The following is a 19,741-nucleotide window of genomic DNA, read 5'->3' as shown; positions in this document are numbered from 1 at the left end:
AGGTTTGCTATAGAGTTTAGCCCCAGTGCTCCACTGCAGTAAGTGTGGGTGATCTACAGACCCACAACAGCAGGTTTTACCCAAATAGGCACATAAAGGGAGAATGTTAAGAATCACAATTTCCATATGAGATATTTCAAATTTCCATATGCATTCATTTAACAGCTTTAAGACATATTTTACTTATATCTGCTATTTTAGCAAGAGTGACTGAAAGTTTTAAGAGATTTATAGAATGGTAAAAGAGACTGAAGTAATTCCTTAAGCAATATGCTTAAATTACATTGTACATTTTATTGATCATCCACAGCTGATCAATTTTTCATGAATGACATTTTTTCCCAGACAATTCTTTGACTGTTTCTGCTATGCCTAATGTCACTGTCTCAAAGTTTTTTGCTGACCTTGTGGAGTGCAAAGAGGCACTTGCAGTAAGAGCTACATCAGAATAAGTCTATTGTTTCAGGGATAATGCTCTTTCTTTTTTGTCAATGATTTCTTAAGAATGTCCTAGGCAAAGAGCTGGAACATGTGAGAAAAGAAGAGGTTGATTGAGGATAAACAGCAGCCTAGGCAGCAAAGAGATGTAAGGGGGAAAGGACTCTGTAGGGACCAGCTCAGGTGAATACTGGAGAAGACACAGTAGAATGACAAGAGTTGTTACTTATTGGGATAAAACTTTTGGTGAGTAATCCAGAACAGAAAGCAAGACAAAACTCCTTAGCAGAGATAATTAATTTTTAAATATAACAACATACTTAAGAAAAAGTTCTCTTCCATGGAAAATTTGGAATATGCATGAATAAGTTGAATTGTTGTGGTGGTTTTACCCTGGTTGGATGACAAATGCCCACTAAAGTCATTCCATCACTCCTTTCCTCAACTGGAAAACATGGAGAAAATAAAATTAAAAGTTCATGAGTTGAGATAAGGATAGGAAAAGATCAGAAACTGATTACTGTCACAGGCAAAATAGATTTTACTTGGAGAAATTAACTGAATTTATTGCCAATTAAAACCAGAGCAGGATAATGAGAAGTAAAACAAATCTTAAAAACACCTTTGCCCCAGCTCAGGGAGAAGGGCAATAAGGCTCATGGACAGTTTATCACATGGTTCTGCTGCTGCTTCCTCCTCAGGGAGAGGAGTATTTTCCCTGCTCCAGTGTGGGGTCCCTCACACAGGACACAGTCCTCCACAAACTTCCCTAGTGTGAGTCTTTCCCATGGACTACAGTTTTGTATGAACTGCTCCCTTGTGGGTCCCTGGCACAGGGCGCAGTCCTTCAGGCTCAGGCCGCTCCAGCACGGGTCTCCAACCAGGCACAAGCCCAGGGAGCAAACCTGCTCCAGAGTGGGCTCCTCTCTCCATGGGTCTGCAGGTCCTGCCAGGAGTCTGCTCCAGTGTGGGCTTCCCATGGGGTCACAGCCTTCTTTTAGACATCCACCTGCTCCTGAGTGGGCCTCCTCCATGGGCTGTAGGTGGATCTCAGCTCTCCCCTGGATCTCCGTGGGCTGCACGGTGACAGCCTGGTCACCATGGTCTGCACCACAGCCTGCAGGTGGATCTTTGCTTTGGCACCTGAAGCACCTCCTCCCCTAGTTCTTCACTGACCTTGGTGTCTGGAGAATGATTTCTGTCATTTATTCTCACTCTGCACTTCTTTGGCCTCAATTACTTCTGCAAAATAACTTTATGGTCTTCTCAAATGTGTTACCACAGAGGTTTTACTATCATTCCTGATTGGCTCAGCCTTCAGCAGCAGCAGCAGATCCATCTTGGAGCTAGCTGGCAGTGGCTTTGTCGATATCAGGGAAGCTTCTGGCAGCTTCTTAGTGAAGTCATCCCTATAGGCCCCCCACAGGCCCCCACTACCAAAACCTTGTCATGCTAACCCAATACAATTATTGAACTGGGGAAAATGTTACATTTTAAAAGTGTCAGTTGAAGGTGATTTTTTACAATGTTTATTTCTTACTAATTTAATTAGAAAAGTTCTCGTTTACTTCTGAATATCCCTCAAGCAGAGACTAGTTAGCAGCACTACCTAGCCCAAAACTGTAAATGCTGTAGCCATTATAACCCATACCCAATATCAATGTGCCAAATAACCCAGCTATTACTCCTTAGTAGGATCAACAATTTTCCCCATGAAAAGTGTGGTGCCAGTTTGTTTGTCGGAGATCAAAATAAGGAAAGGCCTGTTGAATTTGATGGTATAAGAAGCAGAGGAAATTCTGGTAAAGATTATGGCAGTGGCTCCTGCAGCTTCAGCTCCAGCCTCATCAACTTCCAGCAAGGCCTTGTGAATTGCCTGCACAGAATAGGAGAAAACACTGTGGCTTATATATGGGACAGGAAGCAGAAATAAAGTAAATTATCTTCTTATGGAACATTTAAGAGAAGAAAGGAGTAATAAATCCAGTGGATGAAACTTTATTGTATGATAAATCTCCAACAGTTTGAAACAGGAATATTTCATATGTCAGGACTGAGCAAGGAGGGACAAAAATCAGCATATGGACACACTGAAATGCATTCTCACCAGTGCTGAGTAGAGTGGGATAAAAATACCCCATGAACAAGCTAGTTTATTTTCTTAATGGTTTGGACTTCCACTAGCAACACTTTCTCTTATTTCAAGGTTAACTAAAACCTGCTATTTAAATGCTAATATGGGGCAGTATTTGGCATCTTTAGCATTAAATCATAGCTCAAATTGACATAGTCAAATTCTGCTACTGCAAACTGGTGATTTCCTGAAAACTTTGGGAATATTAAAAATTGAGACATTAATCAACACAAATATCATAATGAGCTCATCATTTGTAGTTTACAAATGACACAACTTCATGTAACCTATTATATTCCAGTTCAAAGAACTTATTTAAGTTGTTGCCCAATTTCTCTGTGTATTTAATATCCAGCTTTTTAATAACAGCATTAAAGTAGTACAAAAGTGAGCCAGCAGATTATTTCTGTAAAAAAACACAATTACTGAGCTAGCCCCTACATGTCACTGTGAGTTTTACTTACAACTTCAGTAATATAAAGAGGGAAAGAAAGTCTTTAAAAATCCCAGACACAACTGATCAAAACAACCAACCACCAGCTCTGTCTACTTACTTGTGAAACCTGGAGATTGTGGTTGCCACTAATTCCAGACAGATCAGCACTACCTGAGAACACTTCAGTAATGCCCATTTGCTCAAATAGGGTTTTAACATCATAAGACCCACTAATAGAAAACTTTGGTAACTGCAGATTTAATCTCCTGTTGATCAAAGAAAACAAAAGAGCAGTGAGCCCTTGCAGCCTCCAGGGTGGATAGTATGCAACTCAGCAACACTTGAAAGCATTCTTTTGATTGCAAATTTGTTTGATGGTAGTCTTTGTATTCCTTGAGCAATATTGGCATCCTGAGAGACACACCACCTTCTTGTATTTACATTCTCTACTTGATTTTGGGAAAAGAAACAAATTTGTTCATTGTTGCTCTTTCATCCCAGTGCCATATGTGCAGCTAGTAGAGTTTTTTGGCTAAAGGGTTAGAGAGTCAGAAGACAGTGGTCTGCTGGACAGTGGAAAGCCTAAAGTAAGGGAAAAGGAGGACAAAATCTAAGACATGGTGAAGGAAATGAATAGTGTTAACACCATGAAAGAAGAGGTAAGGAGTCAAAAAGTAGCCAAGCAAGTTTTGAGGCAGCTGTTACAATGCTGTGATCCCTTCTATCAGGTCACAGAGCCTGCAGTTTCTCAATGATTGTGCTCTGCTCTGACTCATTTGGGGAATTGCTTAAAACTTCCCTTTATGAAATCAGGACATTATGTCCAGAGGGAAGTGATCTGAAATTGGTATTTTCCCTTGAAAAGAGGCATGAGTGCTCATATATAGCAATCCATATACTTGAAGTTACCTGGTCACAAGTTTGCTATTCCATTTACAAACCGTTTCCTTGGAGAGAGCATCTTCCACTTGCTTCATCTTTCCATCATCAGGCAGAATAAGCAATGCTCGTGCAGTGCCCTGGTAAGGCAGCTCTACCACCACACAGGAGAGATCCTGGTCATAGTAAACATTTGAGATACCATCATGCTGCATCATGTTGACTCTAACAGATGCATTTGGGTTCACAAAAAAATCATCCTTGTATGTACGCAAAGGATCGAAAGACTTTTCCCAGGCAGCTAATGGGGAAAAAGAGATGTTGTTGCACTCAAATGTGAAGATCATGAAGAATGGCTTATCTAAATTAGACCAGCTTTAACGTAGGACACTGGAGGTATATTGATGGGAGAAGAGGCTCACTAAATCACTTCAACCTCCTCCATAATGAACAATAACGCATTCTAGCTGTGCAGTAAGCTCATCATATTTTGTGTGCGCATGTCATGTCTTGCTGAAGAACAACCAAAGGCTGATGACCAGTTGAGAGCTCTTCTTCGACTGTAAGCCTATGTAATGCCTTTCATGCCCTTTAAAAGCAATCACTTAAGCATTCAGTCTCACAGGACCTTCTTATGCCTTTTCTGTTAGCATACCCTATGCAAGCTGATTGCACTCAGCCTGGTGTAGAATTAATCTTCAATTAAGGACTCCTAACATTTGAGCAAGGCTCCAGAAGCACAGGCCCTCAAGACACTATGTCCTAGATTTTCATGCAAAGCGCCTAATAGATCTACCATAAAACTGGGGACCCTGTGCAAGGATGTCAGTCTACCAAGTCTGACTGGCATGTACAGTCAGCATAGAGATCTTGGACACATCTTTAGACATTATGGTCTCAACCTGTGAGACTATGTGGATCCTTGTCTATGAAGCATCCATTAGGGTGGAACATTTCTGTCCACAGCTTTCAAGCAAATTGAGTCAAAACCAAGAAATCCATATTTCTCAACAATCAGATACTCTGCTTTTGGCCAAATCTAATCTTTACTTGAAAGGTTCTGCACAGTTTAGTTCTTTCATAAATTGTCACTCTGGTAATAAATCATCAGAAGTTCCCTAAAATTTTTATTTTATATCAAAACTATCTATTGAAATATTATGTTAAGCATCTTACCTTTAAAGTAAATATAGTTAACAAGAACCAGTACAGTACTTGGATCAAGATGACCAACTAATTCAGGAATTTTCCCCTTGGTTTTCTCCTCTACGTATTTATTGATTTGCTTTGTAGCTTCTTCTGGTTTTTGAAAATCACTGGAGAAAAAATCTGCATCATAAAATTTTTTTGTATTTTTTAAAAATGATTCCTGTGGTTCATGCCCAGTAGCTGTAAAAAGAGCATTCCCTATATTTAATGTGAAATTAACATCAGCACAGTTCAGTACTGACAAAACTTTGTGAAAACTTTCATGTACATCATTTATGCGAGTCTCAGTCAGGTCATCAAAGCCCAGTCCTTCAAAAATCTGAGAGAGAGTGGTTGATTTAGCACCTACAGCCAGCATGGCAAAGGCAGTGGAGATGCTCACAGGAGAAAAGAACACATTTTTATCAGATTCTTTTGATGAAGCCTGCTTGTAAAACCTAAATACAAAATCTGCATAGTTAGAACCTTTCTTGTCACAGCTATATGTTAATAAATTTTGTCTTCCATCCTGCAGATTAGTATTGTTGACTTCATGGCAAATGTCTTCAGGGCAGCAATGGGTTACAGCACAAAGAACAGCAAGGAGTAAACACAGGCACAGGAGACACTTCATCTTCTTTTCAAATTATTCTGTCCAAAATAAACAGTCATTAAATGAACAGATGGTAATGATGTGCTTGGTAGTAAGAAATAATGAATAGTTTGTTAGCATAAATGTTGCACAGTTCAACTTTAAATATCTACATACATAGCAGGCTCGAAGTTCTCATGTGCACAATGTCAAATTTATTTAATGAATTCTAATAAGTTATAGATTAAAATATCAGGCATAAGAAATTCATAATACTCCATGCTAACTGCTCTGAGAAAGCAGTACTTTTTTTTCCAATGGCAAAGCTACAGTCCATAATAATCTTTGTTAACAATGACACTATCTTCCCAAAACACTGTCTTCTATAGGGTACATCAAAACATACAAGTTATTACAAGGTAAGACAGGGTGTGGGTTTCAAAGACATCAAATACTCCACAGCACCTGCCCAAAAGTAATTTGATATATGTAAGGAAATGTGAAGCAGCTCACTACTCACTGGGACTGAGTAAATTCCCTCACTTTCCTCAGGGCAGCAGCACATGGGAAAAAAAGCTATCATGGACTATCCTGTGCTTGTTAAATTCACACCCCTGTTTACTTCACTCATGTTACTTACTCACATGGCCAGTTGCTGGCCAAAACTGATAAGCGATGGAAGAAGGTCAACTACATGAACTTTAAAGCAAAAGCCTGGAGCATCCTGTACCATGACAGCAGTGCACAGAGAGGTGGGCACAATGACATGGGGCAAGCAGCAGGTTTGCACCAGATAATGAGGTGCACGTTTGGAATGAAGGAATCTTCCTTTTGGGGGAGCTGCAACGAGTGTTTGTAACTTCTTAAATGGTGGTTACCCATCACCATGGGTTAACCTACATGGGATGTGGGAAGGACCTGGGTCAAAGAGGGAGAGAGAAGCACTCATCCCATTTGGACATCAAAGGACATCAAAGATTAATTCCGTTGGAGATTACAAGTTTCTTCATTATGCTTGTTCTCCTAATGCTGACGTGATATATTTCACATGAGCCACCTGCTCTCCACATGGGCTGGAACAAATCTCGTTTACTGAATTCAGTTCCCTGCAGTCCTGGGGAGGCATCTCATACAAACCCTCTTCAGAACTGTAACAAGCTGTCAATGAAAATAAGCTTTTTATCCTCACATATTCAGCATGAAATCATTTCTAGAACTTTTCCACTGTCATTAGTCCTCTTCTGGTTTCCACCCAATACAGCCTATTTATATCCTTTTCTTTCAGGAATGTATTTTCCCATGTCTGTGGCAAAGTTCTCTTGGTCCTACATTCATTCCTAGATGTGAAAGATGACTGTATATACTGTCTCAAGATTTAGAGTTTCTGACAGCAGCCCAAATTCAAGTATTCTTGGTGATTAACCCATTGTTTTATTTTTGTATTGATGGTCTTTCTTTTTTTCATAGCAAACATATAGATAGCTGTGTGTTCTCATATTTGCTAGGATTTGGGTGTAATGATTTTGCCCAACATCATTCAGGACCCACTGCAGTGACCCACAGTAACAAGTGGTAACACTAAACTTGAATTTCCTTAAAACAAAAGCTGGAGTACGGCCCTAGATGGGAATATGATTCAAATATTTGCAGATAACTTTTAAGCAGAACTCTGCTTCTTTTTCATAGCCAAAAAGGGGAAAAAAAAAAAAAAGACAAAATCCAAAAAACCCTGATATACTGTGGGAAAAGGAAGAAATAATATAGTATGAAAGGTTTTTCAAAAGTATTTGATGTTAAACATGTCATAGTCTGTTTTTCTCTATTTATTTGAGACATTGGACACTCAAGTGAGAAAGAAAAAATAATTTTACTTCCTGTGTCTGTACAGAGCTTAGACTAAATTTTAAAGTATTTTTAAGAATTTCTGAAGCAGAGAGTATGGTTTGGGATTTTTTTCTGCAGAAACTTATATTAAGCATGTTTTTAACTTCTGCTATAACAGATCAGTTAAAACACTTCTCCTGGTATCATAACTCTTTACAGAAATCTAAAATAAGTACTTCTATCAAAACCTGGAAAACACTGAATATTTGTATTAGGTTTTCCTCAAGTACTTTTCCTTTCAGAGATGAAAACAATATTAATTTCAACATTTTGAGATTAGAAAATTTCTGACACCAATATTTTTGTTAGCATTTCAAAACTGAAGAAATGGTAAATACTTTGTTAAATCTGGAAATAATTTTTATGCAAATTAGAAATTCAGAAAATAATTCTATTCCAGACCCCATCCATATTAGTTTGTCTATGGGAGGAAAAGGGGCAATTAAATTTAAATTGTGGCCTTCCACCTACCCCCTACACTCACCCCAATCCTAATTAGAAAGCCTGGTCTTAGCAATTCAGTTGTTGCTTTATAAATTAAGTCACCAGAAGAGTTTTTAAATTGGACCTGGTTGTTCAGTCACTAGTGGGATTATACTAATTTTGAGTCACTGTGAAGGCTGTTTCCCATCTGAAAGGTGATTACATCAGTATTCTCTTTTAACAAGTACTTAATAAGTCACCAGGACTTCAAAGGGTTTTTTTAGTTTGATTTCATTCTAAGCATATTCCCCAGAACAGCAGGTCCCACTGGTCCCTTGCACATCTGCTTGGTTAATATTTCATTGCAACATCCACATAGAACCAAATCACAGACAAATGAAATTAACCTAATATTAAAATTCCACTTACTGCAGAAAGCATAATCTCAATCTCTCTGAAAAAAAGGTGTGTGTAGTACTTACAAAATCAGAAGCCCCGTTGCATTCAGCTGACCCACACTGTTACTTATACTGCTTCATCATCTTCTGTTTAATTAGAGATGTTAAACATTACACAGACCTGATAAAAATTAGAGCCAACCAAAGTAAAGGAGGAAACAAAGCAAATATTGATGAAACAGGGTTCTCAAGGATCATCTCTGTTATTCAGCCAAAGAAGCTGACAATCTTCATCCATTTCAATAGTAGCTGTGACATCGCCTCTGTTGCCTCTGACCACGCGGCGGAGCTTAAGTGCAAATGTGTCATTAGGACCCTACTGGAAACCAGGAGGTTGTGTCTGGAATCACTAGAAACAGGTGCTAACTCGTGGTGCCAGAAGTCAGACCTTCTGCGTTGTGATGAAGCACACATGGAGCTGACAGCCACGTATCACATCAGGTTGGTGCTCTTCCAAAGTCTACCCAGAGACAGATCTGCATGATCCTCAGCCTGTATATGGATGACAAATTGCCTGTACCTTCTCACTCTGTAGCTTAATACCACTGCAGGGGTATGTGATAGACACGTTTCCATTATAGATGTCCCACTCTGGCTGATGTGGTCCCTTCATCTTTCTCAGTTCCGTGTGCATCTCAGTTCCTGCCTTGGTCAGGAATACAAGTGGTGGGAATACAAGCAGAAGGCTGTTTACTCCCACATGTTGGCATACTGCGTGTGCACACTCACTTCTCATTCTCCTTGCCCTCTCACACACTTTTAAATTGTTCACATGAAAACAAGTGCTGTTTGTTTCTATCACCTTTTCCCAATAGAACTGAAATGCTGATGGATCAGGATGACTGAAATTTTCCAGTTACCAATAAAGACCATGATTGAGTGGTGACATAAAATACATTTCCCCATTTGCGATGACTCTTTGTATTTGTTTACTCACATGTGTAATTTTGTTGTTACAAACATAGATAAACATGGAGACAGAACATAGATAAACATTGTCTGGACACTCCCCTTCTTTGTTTTCCTCTATATTTCTTCCACTCTCCCCCTCCCCCCTTGCCTTTTTACTTGCTCCTTCTAACTCTGGCTGTAAAGATCACAAACACAGAGATTATTTTACTCATCAAAGCCCAAGTGAATAACAGGTCATGGTGGTCAAGGACGAACTGTGTTACAAAATGGTTATAAGCCTCTTGTTTTCTCTTTCATTTGTGATGCCTTGTAATTACTGTTTTGTTTTTAATAATGTTAAGCTAACTTTAACAAGGCATTTCCTTGCCATTTCATTCTAGCAGCAGAAATAAGGTAGTACAGTAGCTTGAAACTAAAACGATGAGCAGACAGACACACGCATGCCAGGTGCACCACGCACTGCCACAAGTCATTACAGTCCCACCTCCCTGCTGACCACAGTTTCAACTCTAGGTCATGAGAAACCATGTTAACCAGCTTCATACTGATCATTTATCTAATGAACTAGATCTTTTGTTCTACTATTTCTTTTTTATAGGAATAGAAGTACAGAACACAGAAATAACAAAGTCTTTTATTCCTTCTGATAATTAAAACCATGACAAAGTCTACATTGCCTGAGACCATGTCACTGCTCTTCATGTAGGTCAGTTTCTATACTCCAGCTCACATTTTGATGTCTCTAGAAGAAATAGAGCCATCTATTAATTTCATTTGCTAATACCTTGCAAACATATTCCTGACAGTTTAGTTTGTTTTGAATAGAACATTCCAAAGCAGGTTTAAAGAGTTCTTAATTAACCATTAACTGGTATTTTCAATGTCAAGAGAACAACTCAACTTGTCCAGTGCTTCTATACCTTAGGTAAGGAAATTAGAAGTTTTTTTGTCAATTTATCAACAATAAAACTCTTCTGAGATTATGGCTTAGAAACACACCAGTTACTTCAAATATCAAAAAATATGTATATATCTTAATCTATTATATAATAATTTAAACAAAGATTTTTAGTGTAAAGAATACAGACCACAAGCATATTGACAGAGCAGCAATATGAAGGAAATGGAGTATGGAATAGGGAAGGAACTGGACACTCCCTTCCCCTCTATTTCCTTGCTGATAGCCTTGAGTTATGTCTTTGGGAAGGATCGGGCACTCAGAGTGCAGGAAAGTTGCTAAGACTGGAAATGTACATGTGTCTGGTGATCTATGTTTTTTCTATTCTGGATGAGTTATATAATAAAGAATAAAGGCATAATCTGCTCATAGTGGTCATGCCATGCTTTCAATACTTTTTGGAGAAGTATTCTTCTATTGTCTTTCCTGTCAGAAAGACAAAATTCAGTAGTTTAGAAAGGGACTGTGAAATTTGGATAAAATATAGTCTATATATAGTGAAGAAAACTTGCACAAGGAGGGTTGAGTTCTGCTCAGAGAACATTTTTTCATTTGAATTAGCATCATTCACGTGAACTAAATAGAGAAAAGGGACAAGAGTTTAAAAAAAAATGCCAATGACAAAGACCAATAGTGAACACTTGTCATAATTTTTCAGTTGAAAAAACAATTTCAGTTGCAAATTATACACTAAATGTAGCAAGTGTGTTATGTGTATGGTGCACCAGTAATGACTGAACACCTGAATCCTCTATTGCTGCTTTAGTGTGTGCAGGTTGGTGGGTATGACACAGGAACCACAATCTCATTTAAAAGGGTCAGGAGAGTAGGCAGATTGCTCTAATATTAGAAACCTTTATTTAGGCCCCAGCATCTTTCAAAAGAAGGCTGGTTTTTCATTATTTCTACATGTAACAGCTTTACCATGAATTTCTTTTAAGACCTGAGTATTTCTCTAACACTAATATTAATAATGAAAGAGCTATGAAGATTTTAATATCTAAGTGATTTCCATATGGGATATTGTGAAAGAATAGCATGCATTCTGTTTTCTTTTCTTTCTAGCCACCAAAATAGATGACAAAATAATCTTATTGATCATTATTGACCATAATATCTAATAACGTCTTTTATTAGCCAAGTACTGTTCAGGACACTGGAATGATTTTCAGATTGGGATGGACCACCTGATGAGACAACCACAGACTGAAAATTCAGGATAGATGGCTATCTCTGTTTAGAAGCTCAGTTTTGGCCTTGGGAACATCACTAACACTAATAGGTTTCAGGTTTCTCATTTTTAAGATCAAAATTACACATCAAACTTCCTCACTGAGATTAGATGAAGTGAAAATAAAAAATTACTTTCAAAGGTCTTCAGCATTACTTTATTTCTTTATTGAGTTTGATGAAGACAGGATCATTTTTATCAGTTTTATTCCATGACACCTTCCTTGGTAACAGTGATACACAATTTGAAAATCTGTGGTCTGCAGGATGCAGCTTTATACAGCTTCAAAGTGAAATTTGAAAGTTTCTTCAATTGCAAACTTCCATGAAAAGTCCTCTGGACTTTACAGAAAGTGTCTTCTTTCCTGGTAAGCTTTGCACTTGTATTCAAGGGTGGTAGTTATGTGGTACATTACAGCGTGGGGACGGGTGATTAAGCACACCCAAATATTTTAAGTATTGCACCTGTATGCACCACATGACACTGCCCAAGCCAATAATTTTACCAGATATTTTTCTTTCATGTCTGGAAAACACAAATATCTGTTGCCAGCACCTACAGTATAATAATCTTACACAGAAAAATAGTGAAGGATAAGATTATTGCACTTACTGAATTATCTTTTTTTGTCTTTCAGTTTGACCCAAGCATCATGCCAGCACTGATTGTTTAACCTGAACCTCTTCATCTATTGCCCATCCAGTGCTGTGTTTTTAAAATCATATTATTTTCCCGTGGTAAGGCACCTAATTCCTGCTCAGACTATGTAAACTAAGAGAGGAAGGATGGTCAGTCGTAGTGGGTAGCTATAAGCAGCCAAGAAGCTAAGTTTCTGCAACCTGAACCTGTGACTGAGCTGGGAAGGGAAGCAGAAACTCCCAGGTCCCAACCCAATGCTTTGTAACTACTGGTCTGTACTTCTTTCCTAATAATGTTCTTGCGTTAAAGAAAGAAAGGAATTAATCAATTAATTATGGGTTTCCAACAGCAATATAGTACTTAAAATTTTAATAAATGTGTGTCTATACAACATGAAAATATACTTAACAAGAACCATCCCAATGAGTAATTCAAGACTTAAGCAACTAACATTATTCTGAAAGCCTTCATTAAAAAGTTCTTCACCTTCCCATTTGGTCCACTGACCCTGCTATCTGGGACCATCTCATCCAAACTGCTTTCTTTACCTCCTGAGTGTATCACTCCTGAGTGATACTGAACCAAATGTCTACCTTTAATCACACAGCCAATCAAGTAAAGTTGATCAAAGTGGATTGAAGTAAACAGTAAAGACATTCTGTGACTCAGAAGCTTAGCTGTCCAAGCACACCATATGGATTTTGGCTAATTCTCAAAGAGAGAACACAGAAATTGGTCTTGCAAGCCAGAGTAAATTTACCTTTTTTATTACACCTTGTCAGAACAGCTCTGTTGAAAATGAGGGTACAAACACAGGAATGCATCAGGGAACAAGTGCAGAGGGAAGGCAGGTTTCAATTTTATTTTGAATGGATATAGAGTAGATTAAATTTTACTGTGGCCACTGCTTTTAACCATGATGAGAGAAGATTTAGACTAACACCATATAGCTTTTAAAAATCCTGCTCTAGATCAATATGCAGATAAATTAAACAAAGCCATTTTTCTATGTAACAACTATTACACAAATTACACAAGTATCTCAAATCTTACTTTTAACAGCAAAATGTTGGAATTGTAACACAAACTTCCCTAATTGAAACTTGACTTGTCTCCTACATACTGATATCTCCTCTGACATTCTTTTCCTGCCTTTCATCACATCACACACAGTCATTTGTAGACCACCTCCATCCTAGCACATCATTCCTCTACTCCTGCTCCCTCCATTATCTTGGAATGTGATGGCAAGTAGAGCCTGTTGAAGATTATAGAGGAAGGCATTCCCAAAGGAGTTGCAGTAAGACCCTTCCTTGAAACTTAACCTCTGGGAATGAGGGAGAGCCCAGACTGACTTTCACAGAATACCCAGGTGTCTTTCTGGCTAGAGCAGCACAGCAGTATGCACTTATAGGGCTGGGGTCAGCAAGAATGAGGTTCAGCTGTAGAGAGCAAAAAGGTTAATCAGGTCACACAAACTTCTAGGTGGCGATATCCTGCTCTTAGGTTCATTGATCAGCCAGTGAGAGTATTTTATTTTTCTTGATGATGCAATGCTTTTAAATTAATGCCTTTGGTAGAACTTAGGTGGGTGGAGATTATGAAAACCAGTTTGAACCGGTCTTTGGCCTTTGTGAATGCTCCGACTCTCATACTAATGATGATTGAATTAATCTCTTAACAAACACGTTTGTTTTTCTAATTCGCCTCCACACACTTAATTACTATAGCTCCAAACCCAACACCCAAATATTACAGCAGAAATGCCACTTAGTCTTCCCTGATCTCCGGAAATCTCTCAGCTATTGGGATCCTTCCTGAAGTAATTTCTGAAGGACAATGAGTAGGGTTTCCTCACCAGAAACAGAATCCTGGAAACCAAGACTATGTCTAAGAGGGTTCACTGTCTACAAAGGAAGATATTTTTTACCATCATGTTCTAAACATATTTCTGTTCACAGTTTAATGTTAAAGTAATTATTTTTACTTTTGCTCTACAGCATTCAGTGGCCAGCCAAAGCTAAGAAGTCCCTAAATCCTTTGAACTGGAGGCCCCTGGTTATATCTGATGATAGTAGGGTTATACCCAAACTATAACTTCAGTGTTCTATTGCTAACAACCTACTTCACAAATGCTCAACATTTTTCCCACACCTGAGAAACTTTCCTAGATTGCACAAGTATCCAGATTCTTCCTGTAGCCCTTAATGCTCCACTCAAAAATCCTTTTTCAGAAAAACTTATTGGAAGTTTCCATCTAAGAAAGCAGAGTCAGAGAAACTTTAACATTTTCATGAATATTTGGCTTTTTCAATATTTTGAAAGAGAAATGACAAAAATGTTCCATGCTAATTTTTATTTCATAAGTAATATATATATCATTTATTTAAAAATATTTTTTTTCTAAGTGATATATATAAAATAATATGAAGTGATCAATTTTTCTACTATTTAACAATAAAATGGAAAGCAACATTCAAAACTATTTTAGGCAATTTGCTGAGAATTAAATTTTTTGTCGCAATTTGTGAAACATACAATGTATTGAAATTTCTCTTGGGAGAGAAAGGTAATTTATTTTATATGAAAATAATTAAAATAAAGGACTATGAACACTACTTAAAGGCAATTGTAGAAAAGTCTGACTGGAAAGAAAACAATTGCTTACGGGAGAGTTTTGATCGTGCACTCAATTCTTCAAGTCAGGATGGAAAATCCTCTACATCAGTTGTAGACGACCTGAGGAATGTGGATGTCATTATTTTGCCACTCAGAGTTTTATTCTCATTTGCCTTTTTCTGTGAACTAAAACCAGACTTATCACATATTCTAAAGAAATAGATGTTGAGGAAAAAGAGTTTAGAACTGTTATGCTGAGAGCTAATTCACATTAATAAATGAATTTTATTCAGTTTTGTTTTGAATCTGATGGGAAAAATATTACTAATAAGATATTCCCATTTTAAAATATATATAAATACATTTGACAGAGAAACAAAAGAACAAAACCCAGAAACATTAAAAAAGATGTATGAGATCTGGTTAGAATCTTTGTGAAGGTTCACTGGTAAATAGCAAGGCATTAATTTGATTGTAGGAAGTATAATTAATGGTTGAAAAAAAACCAAAACTGTAAATATGAAGGCAAATATAAATTGACCTGCTTCAACCATTCAATGTGATAAAAAGACCCTTTTAAGCTCTCAGAGAAACCCACACTTTTTTTTTTTTTTTTTTAAATAGTGAATGCTTCTAAAGTACTAAGTTATATAAATTGGCTTAGATTTTTAGTAATTTCCTACCGAACCATTAAGCTGATAGAAGTGTTGCTGTTAATTGAGGAAATGAAAATGCCCTGAGAGGTCTTGGACAGCCTTGGGCACAGCAAGAGGAAACGAGCACTTAGACTTTGCCAGTAAAGAGAGGCTACACACAGAAAGTAGAATACATATATAGTGTACACATATACACAAGCTTTCTCTCTTCCTCTTTCTTCACATCTTCCACTGTTTGGTTTCCTTTTTCCTTGTCACTGAGCATAGAAATTACATATTCAGTGGTCTATACAGCATCACTGCAAAATCACTGTCCTGAGCGGCAATGACTAATATGAGTCCATCATGCCAAATATAAACCAAGGTCTTTTACCCTTGTGTTCTTTGCCTTGTATTCAGTGATTCTCCTGTGATCAGCTGGCCACTGAGTACTGTGAGATCCTTCCCAATGAACAAGGTGAAACTACCAGAAAAATGTGTAATGTCACAATTTGTTAAAGTCCCAGGTCATCTCTAACTTCTCACAATAATGTACACCTATGCTTATAAACGGTATTCCCTCTATACTAGTTTATGATTGGTTTAGGCCCTGCTCTGAAGAATTTTTTAAATTTTCAGAAGTATGTGGCATACACTAACCAGACCATTGCAATACGTGGACATATCAGCTCTTCAAAGAATTCTTTGGCAAAGGGTTCTGGCTACTGCTGTAAAAAACAATAAAATGTTTCTATAAAAACATTAATAACAAGAAGTTAAAGAGAATCTCCATCCTCTATTGGATGCAAGAAGGAAGATTGTGAAAATAGATGAGGAAGACACTGAGATTCTCAGTGCCTTCTTTGCCTCAGTTTTTAATAATAAGACCCGTTATTTGCAGGGTACCCAGATGCCTGAGCTGCAAGACAGGCACAGGGGGAAGAAGGAAAACCTCATAAACCAAGGGAAAATGCTCAGCAACCTCTTGCACCATTTAGACACACACACAAGAGTACTGAGGGAGCTGGTGGAAGAGCTCACCAAACCACTTTCAATCATTTATCAGCAGTTGTGGCTCACCAGGGAGGTCCCAGACAAATGGAGGTGGGAAATTGGCTGCCCATCTACAGAAGGGCCAGAAGGAGGATCTGGGGCATTACAGTACACTCAGCCTGACCTCAGTGCCAGGGAAGGTTGTGGAGCATATCCTCACAAGTGCCATGACACAGCAGAGGACAACTGGGTAATCAGGCCCAGCCAGCACAGGTTTATGAAAGGCAGGTCCTCCTTGTACCGACCTGACCTCCTTCTCTGACAAGGTGACCAGCTGAGTGAAACAGGAATGGCTGTGGATGGATGTTGTGAACCTGGACTTGAGTAAAGCCTTTGACACTGTATCCCAAAGCATCCAGCCAAAACAACCACCTGCAATACTACAGGCCAGTGGCAGAATGGCTGGAAAGTTGCCTGGAGGAAGAGTGGCTGGAGGTGCCATCTGACACCTCCACTGGCTGAACATGAGCCAGCCGTGCCCAGGTGGCCAAGAAGGCCAGTGGCATCCTGGCCTGTGTCAGCAATAGTGTGGCCAGCAGGACCTGGGCAGGATTGTCCCCCTGTACTCAGCACTGGTGAGGCCACACCTCAAATGCTGTGTTCAGTTCTCGGCCTCTCAGGACAAGAAAGACTTGCCTGAGTCTTTGAGGTGCTGGTGTATGTCCAGAGAAGGGCAACAGAGCTGGGGAAGGGTCCAGATAAGTCAGTCATATGAAGAGTGGCTCAGGGAGCTGAGGGTTTTTAGCCTGGAGAAAAGAAGGCTGAAAGGGGTCCTTATCACTCTCTACAACTCTCTAAAAGGGGGAAGGAAGGTATCCCAAATTAAGAAGAAATATAGTCTCAAGTTGCACCAGGGGTGGAGGGTGGAGGTTGGGGGGTAGAGGGGAGAGGCAGAGGGTGGTTAAATTTAATATTAGGAAATAATTCTTCATGGAAAGAGCTGTCAAACATGGGAACAGGCCAACCAGGGAAGTGGTTGAGTCACCACCCCTGGTGGTATTTTGAAGATGTGTGGATGTGGCACTTACGGGCAGCATTGGACTTGATTGTTCTGGGTTAAGGGCTAGAGTTGATCTTAGGGGTTGATCTTCCAATGTAGAAGATTCTATGTTACTATGACAGTCATATTTATTATTAGATATTTTGTCATACTTATTCCTAGAACTACAAATTCTGCAGTTTCAAAAAACCTGAAATTGATCTAACTAGTCTGCACTCCAGATGCTTGCTTGCATCTTTTTGAAAAAATTGAACATCACATTTGTCACTTCCTATTAGTGTGGTACAGAGACAGCTTAACTGTTGAATCAGTATGGAAAGTTTAACATTTTTCTTCTTCAGACAGCTAAGAGCCTTTGTATGCATATTAAACAATCAGAGTAATTTGTTTTTACTTTCTCTTTGACTACTTCTCCCCCATCCCCCCACCCCCACCCCCCCACCCCCAAATACTATTCTGTTGTTAATTCAACTTGGAATAGTGGTTTAAGCTTGGCCATGTGCAATGGATTGAACTTTTCTGTCTTACCAGTGTCCCCCTTGAATGCTTTTACATTTTGAACATCTACTGATCCCTCAGGCTCTTTGAAATGATCTCTTTTTAAAAGAATATATTATTTTGTGGCATTTCCCTCAAAGTTGTCCTTGTCATTTCTTATTACAGTTTTAATGTTCTGGAATTGTTTTTGACAAGGGGGCATTCCCTGAGCTGATAATTACTTCATTTGCTGAAATTTTTCTCTTAATTCTAGTTTATCTTTCTGTGTGAATATACTATTTTTTTTCCCTTTTCAAGTTAGGGTTCCTTGGATTTACTTCCAAATGCATTGCTGTACATTTTTACAGGAATGCAAGCTGCAAGATTTGGTTTTGTCAGAAAACTATCTGTGACCTAGAAAAATCTGCAGTGCCTTTAGATTGATGTAGATTACAAATGTCTGTAAACACCTGAAGAAAGCACCCTGTCAAGGTTTGCTATGGATCCAGTGATATAGGCAACTTTAGTACACCTAATTTTCAGTTTGGGAAACACTAAATTTATTTTTTCTTATTGCCTTATCTGAATGTCATAGATATGAGCTTTTCTTCATTGTGATTTTAATTCGGAAGTGAGTTCCTCTACAAAAAAGCTTCTAAGCAATTTTTTTGTTTCCCTCTCCTAATTTATTAAAACCCAAAAGTATGATATAGATGGCCTGTATTTTGTTTATGGAATAACAGGAACTACAGCTCAAAAAAGTGCCAAGACTGATAACAGAGCTATTTGAGGGAGTCAAGAGAGAGCTTTTTAGAAGAGATGAGAGACACACAGAAGCCACACACTTGATAGAGTAGAAGCAGCACACTTTCTAAAGGTTTTGAAATAAACATCTTTGCATGAAATGAATGCTCAGCCTTCCCAAAAGGTTCTCTGCCTAGCAGAGATAACATACTGCTCAAGCTAAAGGCAGAGGGCTTTCTGAAAATCATTACTGGCATTACTGTGCTGATCTAATGTATATGAGCAGTAAATTAAGAATTATTTGTTGACACTAGTCAAAAAAGCCTATTTGAACCATACTTAATTCTTAACTCTGAATTATGAAAGTAAAATAGCAAAATTAGAAACTTTTTAATGTCATGTTTATTAGTTGTTGTTGTTCTCCCATAGTACATTTGTCTGCATATTTCAAGGCTGTACAAAGACTGGTGTAAGTGCTTAATACCTATTAACAGACTAACCCCTTTTAGTCAATAATTGACCCCTCCTGCAACCAGAGATCAGATATATGCCAGGAACATGAGTGAAGAAATAAAATAATGATAGATGTTGTAAAAACCAGAAGAAAAAATAGATAGGAAAGAAAACAAGGAAATAAGCATGTTCATTATGAATGTGACTGGTTATTGTGTCTCTTAATAGTGAAAACAGCTCTTTATAATATTGTGGCTATACTAACCATGAAGCAGATGAGAAAAAGTGTACCAATGTTGTATTACCAGACAGTCTGGGAACAGAAGGGGCTATATCAAGAGACATGGCAAGCACCACTGACGGGGTATGGGTGTTATTGATCCTACAAACAATACTGGAATGGCGCTTACTACCATGGGTATTCTCCCAGGTACAGACAGTAATGGTACAGACACTGGCACCAGGGGGACGTGGCTTGTGCTTCCTGCTGCCTGGGGACTTTTAGGAGCCACTTTAGGTGCAGGCAAAAGCTAGAAGTAGTCTTCTGGCTGCTCTGAGCTGTATATTTAATTCACAATGGTTGGCTCC

The 19,741-nt window shown here is 38.4% G+C and overlaps 1 protein-coding gene across 1 annotated transcript; it reads right to left on the bottom strand.

Annotated features, from left to right (window-relative positions):
* Window positions 1-955: 955 nt before the first annotated feature.
* On the bottom strand, window positions 956-8,519 carry LOC110481168 (serine protease inhibitor A3N). Its single transcript, XM_021549642.2, has 5 exons — window positions 8,457-8,519; window positions 5,064-5,726; window positions 3,918-4,188; window positions 3,127-3,274; window positions 956-2,314 (listed from the first exon to the last, which is right to left on the bottom strand). Exons 2-5 carry the CDS (start codon window positions 5,707-5,709, stop codon window positions 2,120-2,122), a joined length of 1,260 nt encoding a protein of 419 aa, XP_021405317.2. The 5' UTR covers window positions 5,710-5,726; window positions 8,457-8,519; the 3' UTR covers window positions 956-2,119.
* Between the last annotated feature and the right edge of the window lie 11,222 nt (window positions 8,520-19,741).

The sequence above is a fragment of the Lonchura striata genome, chromosome 6 (genome assembly GCF_046129695.1).
Source record: "Lonchura striata isolate bLonStr1 chromosome 6, bLonStr1.mat, whole genome shotgun sequence".
NCBI lineage: Eukaryota > Metazoa > Chordata > Aves > Passeriformes > Estrildidae > Lonchura > Lonchura striata.
The sequence above is the reverse complement of the archived record's forward strand: the minus strand, read 5'-3'. Positions and strand labels throughout refer to the sequence as shown.